Here is a 12,273-nt window from a genome sequence, read left to right as displayed (position 1 = left end):
CTAAACACCCCCAGTTTCTTCAACCAATACTCTTAAACATAGTCTCCAGTTCCTCCATGCTCCTAGACCATGCTTCTGTACCACTCCAAGATTACTGGGGTCTTGATGCACCCCAATCTCAGCCCTCTAGCTCTCATCCTAGGGCCCTATTCTCCTTACTGGTGAAAGATCATAATTTCTAGGGGTCCCCAGGTCCAACACAATGCATTCTGACCATCTTCTTGCCATGCTGTTTCCTAAAAACCACCCCTCCCTTCCCTTTCTATCCCTTCAACTATTCCTAAAAAGCAGGTGTCAATTAATTGACCTATAACTCCATTCACCATCTCTATGATTTCCCAGACCAAAATACCCTCCTCTGGCCACTACTCCAAAAATACATTGTCTTCCCTTATGATATATAAGATCCTTCAAGGAAGGGACTGCCTTGTTGAGTTTCTAACCCCAGCACCTACCACACAGCCTGGCCTACATTAAGTGCTTAATAAATGCCTTTTCATTCCTTCCTTCCAAAAATGTGTACCTAGAACTGAACACAATACTCTAGATATGATCTGACCAAAGCAGGGTACTCACCAAAACAAACTATTACCTCCCTCATTCTGGATGGACATTATATCTCAACTAACCTAAAGACATATTAGCTTCTTTGTCTGCCAAACTATAGTTTGTAGACTACAGATGACTCGTAGTAAACTTTCAGGCCATAAAAATATTCAGATTTTTTCCACACTAACTGGTGTCTACTTATAATTCCCCCATCTTATATTTGTACAATTGATTTTTTTTAAACCCAAGTGTAGTATTTGACATTTATCTCTGTAAAATTCCCTTTAAATAATTAGACCTATTAGTCATGCCTGTCATAATTTTGTGCTGTATCTTTGTTCAAAAGCCCATCATTCCTTTATTTGAAGCCATGATAAAAAAAAAAAATCCAACTCTAATTCAATAATGCTACCTTTTTAATCAACTGCCCATTGTTCAAAATAAATTTTGTCCTCGTCTATCCTGATTTTCCTTCTAGGGCATGTGTCTGTCTTCTCTGCCCCAAACCATAAATATTAATCAAGAGGAATTTGACATTTACTTATGTTTTTTTATGGTTGATAAAGCACTGTCCTTTTTTTTAGTTCTTAGCTTATTTGTTTATTTATTTATTTTTAGTTTTCAACATTCATTTCCACAAGATTTTGAGTTCCAAACTTTCTCTCCATCTCTCTCCTATTACCCACTCCAAGAAGGCAATCTGCCTTCTCTTATATTTCCCCCCATCCACCCCTTACCCCCTTACTCCTCTAAAGCACTTTCCTCACTATGATCTTATGAGATAAGAGAGTTAAAGTATTATTGCCCTATCTGAAAGATAAGGTGATTGAGGTTCGGAGAGATTAAGTGGCCACTTTCACGTAGCTAGTAATTGTTAGAGCTGGGACTCGAATTTCTGCATGTGCTACATTATCATACTTTTTTGTTGTTATTGTTCTCTGGTTCTTTTATATATGTTATCAAGACAAGGTCATGCTTCAGGTAAAATCAAGACTGGATACCTTTTAATGTTCCTTCCAGCCTGAAGAGGCTACGAAAACCGAGTTTCATGTAATATAGCAAGGTGTAATGCAGTGTGTTGTCTAGTAAGAAATAATGGGTGCGGAGTGAAGACGGTGGAGTAGAAACAGGACTTCTGCAGGGCTCTGGCTTCCACCTCCTCCAATTCATGTAAAAGGTGACTCTGAAAAACTTTGGAGCTACAGAACCCACAAAATGACACAGAGAAGCTAACTTCCTGCTGAGGACAGCCCAGCAGGAAGTGGCCAGCTCAGTGCTCTTGGAGCTGAGGTCAGCCCAGTTTAAGCGGGAGGTTTTAGCCTCAGGGTGGCCTGACCAGCTGCCTGATTGAAGGACTTCAGATCACTAGCAGCAGTGGCAGTTTCCAGAATTATCAACCCATAGATGCTAAGGACAAAAGTGAGAGTCAGTGCAGTGTGGACTTTGGGATCTGGTAGTTGGGGAGTAGAGTCTGGCCTTTAGCCCCTGGAGGGAGAAGCTGCCAAGGCACCGCAGCCGTGTAGCTGATGCCACATGGCAGCTTCAGCTCCTGACCTGCAGAGTGTAGGGGGACCAAGCTACCAGTCTGAGGGGTAATCACTTAATCGCTCTTGCTTTAACCTGCTTGGGTCTGGATTGTGGTTTAGGGTGGAGGTCCTGGGGTGTTCAACCAGCTTTCCAGGGCATGTGTAGGCTCAGGGAGGGCACCCAACTAATACCTTAGGCAGCTGAGAAAACCCCAGCAATTGGGACAAAGCTCCCCTGTCTGGTAGCAGAGTTCTACTATGGCAAAAAGCTCAAAAGTCAAGTAATCGAGTGGCAAAAAGATCAGGCAAAGGAAGCAAAGCAAGGAGAGCAATCCAACTTTACTCCTATTTTGGGGACAAAAAGGATTAAAGCATGGAACAGGAGGTAGACAGTGAAGTCAGAACTTCTGCAACAAAAGCATCCACGAAAAATATGAGCTGGTTGCAGGCCATAGAGGACCTTAAAAGAAGGATTTTGAAAACGAAGTAAGAGAAGTGGAAGAAAAATTGGGAAGAGAAATGAGAATGATGCAAGAAAATCATGAAAAGAGAGTCAACAAGAAGACTGAAGAAAATAACACCTTAAAAAACAGACTAACTCAAATGGCAAAAGAGGCTCAAAAAATCAATGAGGAGAAGAATGTCTTAAAAAGCCAAATTTGCCATATAGGAAAAGAATCTCAAAAGCTCACTGAAGAGAATCATTCCTTCAGAATTACGCTGGAGCAAATGGAAGCTAATGACTTTATGAAAAATCAAGATACTATTAAACAGATCCAAACAAATGAAAAAATAGAAGGCAATGTGAAATATTTCATGGGAAAAACCACTGACCTGGAAAATAGATCCAGGAGAGATCATTTAAAAATTATTGGACTACCTGAAAGCCATGATCAAAAAAAGAACCTAGAAATCATCCTTCAAGAAATTCTCAAGGAAAATTGCCCTGATGCTTTAGAACCAGAGGGCAAAACAGAGATTGAAAAGAATCCACCAATCACTTCCTGAACAAGATCCCAAAAAGAAAACTCCTAGGAATATTATAGCCAGGTTCCAGAGTTCCCAGATCAAGGAGAAAACATTACAAGCAGCCAAGAAGAAACAATTTGAATATTGTGGAAACACAATCAAGATAACACAAGATCTGGCAGCTTCTACACTGAGGGATTGAAGGGCTTGGAATATGATATTCCAGAGGGCAAAGGAGCTGGGATTAAAACCAAGGATCACCTACACAGTAAAACTGAGTATCATGTTTCAGGGGAAAATATGGTCATTCAGTGGAATAGGGGACTTTCAAGCATTCTTGATGAAAAAACCAGAGTTGAATAGAAAATTTGACATTCAGATACAAGAAGCAAGAGAAGCATGAGAAGGTAAACAGGGAAAAGAAATCATAAGGAACTTTATTAAAGTTGAACTACTTACATTCCTACATGGAAAAACAATAATTGTAATTTATGAAACTTTTCTCAGTATGAGAATAGTTGAAGGAAATAGAAATGTACATATATATACATACATATATGTCTATATTAGAGGGTATATGTGCATATGAATACATATGTGAATGTGTGTATATATGTTTACAGGTATACATAAATAGAGGGCACATTACCAATTTAATAGGAAGGGATGATACTTTAAAAAAGTGAAATTAAGAGGTGAGAGAGGAATAAAATTAGGGGAGATGGGGAGAGACAGAATAGGGTAAACTATCACATATAGAAGAGGCAAGGGAAAATGGTTACAATGAAGGGGAAGAACAGGAAGGCAAAAGGGAATGGGTCAACCTTATTCTCATTGAATTTGGCTTAAGGAAGGAATGACACACACTAAATAGAGTATCTCACCCTACAGGAGAGTAGGGGGGAAGGGGATGAGAGGGAGATGATGGAAGGGAGGGCAGGCTGGGGGGAAGGGAATTTGGAAGCACCCACTTTTTGTTTTTTTAGCTTTCTGGAGGGCAATTGGGGTTAAGTGACTTGCCCAAGGTCACACAGCTAGTTTTTGTGTTGTGTCCAAGGCCAAATTTGAACTCAGGTCCTCCTGACTCCAGAGTCTGTGCACCTATTCACTGCGCCACCTAGCCACCCCAGAGCACCCACTTTTGGAAAGGGACAGGATCAAAGCAGAGAATAGAACAAGTGGGAGGTGGAATAGGAGGGAGAGAAATATAGTCAGTCTTTTACAACCTATCTATTATGGAAATGTTTTGCATAGCTACACATGTACAAGCTATATTTAATTGCTTATCTTCCCAGTAAGGGTGGATGACAAGGGAGGAAGGGAATGAATCTGGAATTCAAAGTTTTAAAATCAAATGTATATATATATAATTATTATTAATATTATTTTACATGTAACTGGGAAATAAGATATACAGGCACTGGGACATAGAGATCCACCGTGCCCTACTGGAAAGTCAGAGGGGGTATGGGAGAAGATATGGGAGAGAACAGATTGGAGGAGGGGATATCCAGTGGGATCGCTACTTTGGGGTGGTGGATAGGGGAAAAAACGGGGAGAGAATTTGTAAATCAAAATCTTGTGGAAATGAATGATGTAAAACTAGAAGTTAATAAAGCATTTGATTTAAAAAAAAAGAGAGAGATAATGGGCAGAGAATAATCAGCAGGTTTAGAGTTGGAGCACCTGATTTCAAAGCTACTCTCCTTTGTCCTTGAGCAACTCACTAACCCACTCTAGGCCCCACTTTCATCATTTATAAAATAAAGGGGTTGACTAAATGGTCTCTATCCTTTTCAGCTCTAAGTCTGATGATCAAATATGTATATTCAGGAACAGATTATGAATTAACTCTTGTCTTTCAGCAATTAGTATTGTGCAGACACATAGATAATAAAAGTATTGCTGAATGTTTTAGTGACTGTGTAATGTTTCTGCAAATATCTCTCTGAATGTTCTATTAATATACTATTATGGTATGGTAACAACCAGACATGTGCTCTTCAAAGTGACCAGTCATTCTTACAAGTTAAATTCTGAACCATAACTTCCTCACTCAAAACTCACCTTAAGTGTAGACACAATATATTTCAGCACTATAGGTGTGGAAGACCCTACTATTCTCATGCTTTTAAAAGCTGTTTTTTAATTAGAAAATAAATGTTTAACAAATTTGGAATAAACGGTTTACCTTTAACACAAAACAAACCTTCATAAAATGTGGACTGAATTGGCGTGTCAACCTTTATATTTTACTACTATTAAATATGTATGTTTTGAACTAAAGAACCAATTTCACGAAAAGCTGACTCAGAGTAAGAACAATCCTGTTGTAAGTATACTGGCTTCTCTAAATACATTAAGATTTTAATCATTCAGAGGCAGATTATGTACTCTGTAGATTGTCAATGGTAAATTTTTAAACCTGGGCTGGCTTCCTGCTGCCACCTTGATATGTTCCGGACCTACCACACCATCATAATTTAGTCCCTCTGTATTCAGGAAAAGCAAACTTATTTTAACACAAACTTTGGGAACAAAGTTATAAAGTGAATATTTTTTATTTCGAATGCTTAATGATAGGACTTGAGAAAAAGCAAAATGTATGATGTTAAACTACATTATGACAAATAAGCACTTGATCAGGTTTTTATGTGCTAATCTTGTCTTAAGCCATTAAACAAGTACTTATTAAGTGCTTACTTTGGGCTAGAATCCTGGGCTAAATCCAGTAGCTAACAAAGACAAAAAAGCAGTCCTTGCGCAGTCTTTCTATAAGGAACCTACATGGGGAAAGCACAGCAAACACAGGTAAGTAATCGATATCTAAACATAATGAATATAAGGTCAGTTGGGAAGCAGTACAGAAGAGTTAGAGGTAGACATGGATTGGGAATGGCTTTATGTGGAAGGTGGTGTTAAGTGAGTTCTGAGAAAACCAAGCACTCTGAGAGATGGAGGCAAGCAAGGAGGAAGCTTATTGGAGGCATGGGGTGGGACAAGGTTGTGGCATAGAGGAAATGATATACTCCAGCAGAAGAGTGACAAGATTAGACTCATACTTTAGGAAAATCACTTTGCAGCTATTTGGAGGAGATGAAAAGGGAGAAGTTTACTTATCTCTTCAGTTATCTTATTTATCAACAACCAATTAGCCATTTTTGTGAGGTCATTTCCAGGGCAAAGGTCATTGTCCTTGGATTGGCACATATTTGGTTGTTGCTGTCCATTTTATTCAACTTCTTCCCCTTCTTCTCCCACTCTAACTCCACCCTACTTTTCTTTAATTCTTTCGTACAATGGATACATGGCTCTCAAAAGAGGGATACATTCAGAAATAAAGGTGAGGTAAAAACAAAAGGTAAGAGTAAAATTTATTCAACAAAGAAGCACTCCTCAGGTTTAAATAACTGGAGATAGAATAATTGTTCATGGTGGGCCAAGAGAAAAACAATAAAAATGACAATTCTACCTATATTAATATACTTATATTTGGTGCTATCCCAATTAAATTACAAAAAAATTATTTTACTGAGCTAGAAAAAATAATAACAAAATTCATATGGAAGAACAAAAAGTAAAGAATAACAAAGGAATTAATAGAAAAAATGTAAAGGAAGGAGGTGTAGCAGTGCCAGATCTTAAACTGTGGTATAAGGTAGTAATTATCAAAACTATATGGTTCTAAGGAACAGAATGGTGTATCAGTGGAATAGATTAGACATATAATATACAGTAGTAAATGATTATAGTAAACTTTTGCTTCATAAATGTAAAGATTTAAGCTTTGGGGATAAGAATTCACTAATTGATAAAAAATTGTTGGGAAAACTGGAAAACAGACTGGCAGAAACTAAGTATAGATATATATCTTATACCATTTACCAAGATAAGGTCAAAATGGATATATGATGTAGACATAAAAGGAGATTTAAGTAAATGAGAAGACCATGGAACATATTATCTATCAGCTTTGTGTATAGGAGAAGAATTTAACGAGATAGAGCATTGTGAAATATAAAATGAATAATTTTAATTACATTAAACTAAAGACCTTTTGTAAAAAATAAAACGAATGTAGCCACAATTACAAAGAAAGCAGAAGATTGGGGGTGAGGGAAGAAATTTATAGGAAGTTTCTCAGGTAAAGTCCTCATATCTCAAAATACGTAGAGAACTTCATTAAATTGATAAGAATATGAGTCATTCCCCAATTGATAAATGGTCAAAAGATACAAACAGGCAGTTTTTCAATGAAGAAATCAAAGTTATATATAGTCATATAAAATACTCTAAATCATTATTGGTGAAAACAATTTTGAGATACCAATATGAGAGTGGCTAAAATGACAGAAGAGGGAAAATGACAAATATTGAAGGGGATGTGGAAAAACTGAGATACTAATACACTGTTGAACTGATCCAGCCATTTTGGAGAGGAATCTGGAATTATGCCCAAAGAGTTACAAAACTGTGACCCTTTAGTCCAACGATACCACTAGTAAGTCTGTTTCCCAAAGTTATCAGGGAAAAAGGAAAAGAACTTATATAATCTAAAATATTTATAGGAGTTCTCTTTGTGATGGCAAAGAACTAGAAATTGAGGGGATGCCCATCAGCAGAGGAATGGTTGAATAAGTTGTAGTATAAGATAGTGATGGAATACTACTGTGCAATAAGAAATGATGAATTGGTTGATTTTAGGAAAACATGTTAAGACTTGCATGAAATAATGAAGGTTGAAATGCACAGAGAATGTCATATACAGTAAGAGTAAAACTGTTCAAAGAGTAAATGTGAATGACCAAGCTATTCTGAGTTGTATGAATATTTGAATCAACTACAAAGGACCTAAGAAGATGCCATCAACCTCCAGAGAAAGAACTGGTATATGGAATTATGTATTGTACAGTTTGGGAGCAAGGGAAGAAAACAGCTTGGAATTCAAATGTAATAAAAAAAATTTTAAAGAGAGAGAGACAATGGGATCACTGTTTTGGGGTGGTGGGTAGAGGAAAGACAGGGAGAAAATTTGTAACTCAAAATCTTGTGGAAATGAATGATGTAAACTAAAAATAAACATAAAATTTAATTGAGAAAGAGGAAGAGAAAGAGAAGGAAAAGCACTGTGATGTGGTTAAAAAAAAAGTGCTGGACTCAGGAGAGGCCAGAGTTTGAATCTCATTTCTGGTGCACACTAGCTGCATAACCATTGTCAAATGATGTCACCTCTTCAGAGTCTCAGTTATCATAAATTGTAAACACCTAGAGCATGGTTGCCATGTTGATCAAATGAGACATGCAAAACTCATACCCTGTCCTCACAATTTCCTGAACTTGGGGCAGCTAGGTGGCACAGTGAATATAGCACCAGCCCTGGAGTCAGGAGGACCCGAGTTTAAATCCAGCCTCAGACACTTCACATAATTACTAGCTGTGTGATTTTGGGCAAGTCACTTAACCCCAACTGCCCTCCAAAAAAAAAAAAGAAAGAAAAAAGAATTTCCTGAGCTTGACTCCAGTGGCATTTTACCTCCTCTCTACTTTAGTTGACCATTAGGACGGTCACACTTTTGCCTTCAGCATCACTCATGAGCTTTCTACTTATAAAGTCCTAAGCTTTTCAATTGCCCAAACACAAGTTCCTACCATGCCAGTTTCTCAGTTCCCTTACTCTTTTTATACCTGCTCTGCAAGCTCAAGATCTTTGGCTGCTCTCCCCTACCAAACCTGTCCTGACCTCAGTTTCCTCCCCTCCCAGTCTGAATCCTATGATTGGACACTTTTCACTAAAGCTCTCCCCACTTTTTAATTCCTTATTCCCTTGTTCTTTCCTGCCCAGTTAACCCTGAACTTAAATGAATACCTACTATGCATCCTGCTCTGCCCCTCCTCCCCCTTCCTGGTGAAACTGTGCTTCCTCACCACCCCCTCACTCACTCACTCAATCCCCTGACTTATCTCTGGTTCCACCATTACTACTCTGAGTGCCCTCTGGAAACATTTATAATTAAATCTAATGGACTTTTTCAGACCTTGACCTCTCAATAGCATTTAACACAGTGGACCATACCTTTCCTCCTTCTTAGTACCTTTTCTTCCCTTATCTTGGTCACACTGTATGTACTCAATCAACAAGCATTTATTAAGCACCTACTATGTGTCACACTGTGCGAGGTCTTGGGAACACAAACACAAAAACAAAAGACTTGGCCAAAAGAATAATATTTTTGTTTTAAGTTTGGTCTCCAAAAATTTTGACTTTTGTTCTAAGTCCAATTTAAAGGACATTAAATTGTCCACTAATTTATAGATGGGTTGTTATCAGCATCAGTGGAAGGGGTATACTTGAAATACTGAAATATTACATTGGATTAAAATAATCACGATAACCTATACTATATTTTTGTAGGTCAGCGCTTAAAAGTTATGAGATTGGATCTCTTAGAACTTATAGCTCAGCTAATTCTTGGACAGGAAAGATACAGTTCCAACACCAATCCCATATTCAAAGCCTTTTCAGTCTTTAGGCCTTACCAGAGTTTGGATTCCATCAACATAACTTTTGAGAATGTCAGGTCACCTTCATTTAGTATCAGAGGAAGAGTTTAGGGAGGGCCATTTTATATAAAAATGACATAAAGATTAATTATAACATGGTATTCAGTCTGTTTTATTTTCTACAAATATTTTCTAGTTTTACTTTTATACTCAGAGAGCAATGTGAATCCAAGAGGGGCACCAGGGTCTACAAATAGTTACTACAGTCAGATAGTCTTTATAAATATACACTGTGCAGAAAAAAGGACTGATTTTTATACATAAATCTCAGTGACACCTGGAATAAGTCTCAATAGCATTAGTTTCTGATTATTTAGAAATATTTATGCAAATATGTAAATTAGCAAAAATTTTAAGAAAGATTGTTAGAAAATTTTATCCTCAAAAAGAAATCCAAGTTTATACTAGTCTGCAAGCATAAGAAAGGTAGGAAAAAAAACAGGAAAATGTCAGTATATAATGACATCAGTAACCCAAAGTGGTAAAGTGAGTTCCCTAAATTCCTACCAATGAGCACAACGTCTGTCCCTAATGTTCAACAAGTGGGTGCTGCTACCAAAGGAATAGTTTACTTTTCCAGATTCTCACGCTCCCTACACCCTGTTTCTAGCTCTTTATAAATCCAAGCAGTCCCCTCCCTGGCTTGTTGTGAGAAACAGATGAAATAATATTTGTAAAGCACTCAGTACATAGCAGGTCCTATAGAAATATTAGCTCTTATTACTTCAATAATCATTCTAATTTTGTCAGTGCACAGTCTACATTCATTACTACAAGGAAGCATTTCACTGACCATTAGGCTCATCAGAAATACAGCTTCCCAGGATTGTTACCTAGTTTTAAAGGGGAAAATTAAACTAAATAATAACTTATATGAAAAATAGATTTTTTTTTTGTTTTATTCAACATGATATCACCCTTACAATTAAATCAAGAAATATCATTATGGTAGTCTAGAGTAACAGAAACAGGAGTGACTAAACTGTCTGTAAGGATTCCTGCTGGTCACATAACTAACTTAAAAGGCCACCTGTTAACATTAGCTATGTTCCCCATATTTTTGTTTATTTTATTAAATATGTCCCAATTACATTTTAATCTTGTTCCTGCCCTATAGGGAAATGCTGCAATCATTGTTTGACACTTCAGCAAGCCAGTGATGCTATGTAGAGAAGTGATTCAAAACCACCAAAAATACTGACATATGAGTTTTATTTATAAATTCATAATTAGATCTATTTTTTAACTGGATTTCATTGGCACAAGGAGTTCTTAATGAAGAAACCTTTTCTTTCTACGAATACAGCTCAACACCTGTTCTAAAACTTACAGAGAAGTGCTTCAAACACCTGGAAGATAAGTGACTTGCCCAGGATCACAGAGCCAAAGGTGGGGCATGACCTCAGTTCTTCCTAACTCAGAGACCAGCCCTCTATCCACTTCACCAGCAGTGTCAAACTCAAATAAAAATGGGGGCCACTAACTGTCCATAAGGATCCCTGCAGGCCCCACACTGACAAAGAAAGCCACACATCTTTCTATATTTTGTTTTTTACTACTACATCAACACATCAGAATCATACAGGACTGCATTTTAATCTGGTTTGAGTCACACTCAGGTGTGTTGTAGAATGCATGGGACCACCACGATGTAGAGGACACTTTTCACTACACCATGGCTACCCAATGGAAAGGAAGGGAAAAGTATACAGAATAGGCATCTACTAAAATCTGTTTCAGCTACTGCAAAGGAGAGTAAAAGAGAACCTAAGTGCTATATTTACACCCATACTTACCTGTAATTGGTTTCAAAGAGGAACTTTCTTCAACAAGAGAACTATCTTGAGTCCTACATCCAAACCTCTGCTTGTTCAGCTGTACAAATTCTGTAGAACACAAGGCATCTACCTGATTAATTTCAGTTGGTTGTGCTATCTGAACATTAACATGTCCAGAAGAAAATGGCAAGCTTTCAGCACACCTCACTGGTTTTGCCAAATCATTTCCAGATGATACTTTCAAAGTGAGAGCTGAAATACCCAAATTAACAGGATTTGTTTCTTCAGAGCTAGCATCATCATCCTCAGGAATTGGGTTATACCATATTTCACCTTCATCATCTGCATCATTTTCCTCACTAAATTCTAAAATATAATTTCTTGACAATGAAGAGTTTGTAGCATTAGCAGTTTTTGGTAAATGTTGCTGGATGACCTCTTGAGTCTTCTTAAATTCTTTTTCCTGATTAGGCGACCATAGAGTGCTCTGATGCAGCCAGTTACGTTTCTTAGAGACTGTGATGCTGTTGTGTGGCCTCTGTTCATTCAGTTCACTGTCCTTTAAACCTTTGAGTTCTCTTTTCTTCATTGAAGAGATGTAAACATTTTCAATTAAATCTGTTAGAAAGAAAAGAGAGCAGAATATTATTCCAGATTTGTCATGATAAAACTTTTCTCAGATCTCTTCTTTAAGTTACTATGAAAGACACTCATTTAAAATATAAAATAAAAATTTTCTGAAGAGGTTCAAAACTGTACTGGAGCCAATATAAGTTTAGATGTTTTCTTATAAATTCCAAAACCAGAAATTTAGAAATTTAATACAAATGCCTTAATAGCTCTAACTTCTAGGGAAGTGATGGACTCAGAGTTTAAATTGAGACAAATAT

At 37.2% G+C, this 12,273-nt stretch overlaps 1 protein-coding gene across 1 annotated transcript in view; it reads right to left on the bottom strand.

Moving 5' to 3' along the window:
* The window catches only part of SYDE2 (synapse defective Rho GTPase homolog 2), a 102,046-nt gene that overhangs the window by 64,311 nt on the left and 25,462 nt on the right, over positions 1 to 12,273 (bottom strand). The window contains exon 2 of the mRNA XM_069094588.1: positions 11,402 to 12,001. Coding sequence (XP_068950689.1) covers positions 11,402 to 12,001 — 600 coding nt within the window. The remainder of the gene's footprint in view (positions 1 to 11,401; positions 12,002 to 12,273) is intronic.

Source organism: Petaurus breviceps, unplaced genomic scaffold (genome assembly GCF_028583685.1).
Source record: "Petaurus breviceps papuanus isolate PSGF00001 unplaced genomic scaffold, PetGlider_PUasm1.0 220, whole genome shotgun sequence".
Lineage (NCBI taxonomy): Eukaryota > Metazoa > Chordata > Mammalia > Diprotodontia > Petauridae > Petaurus > Petaurus breviceps.
Note: the sequence above shows the minus strand (reverse complement) of the source record. Positions and strands in the feature narration are given on the sequence as shown.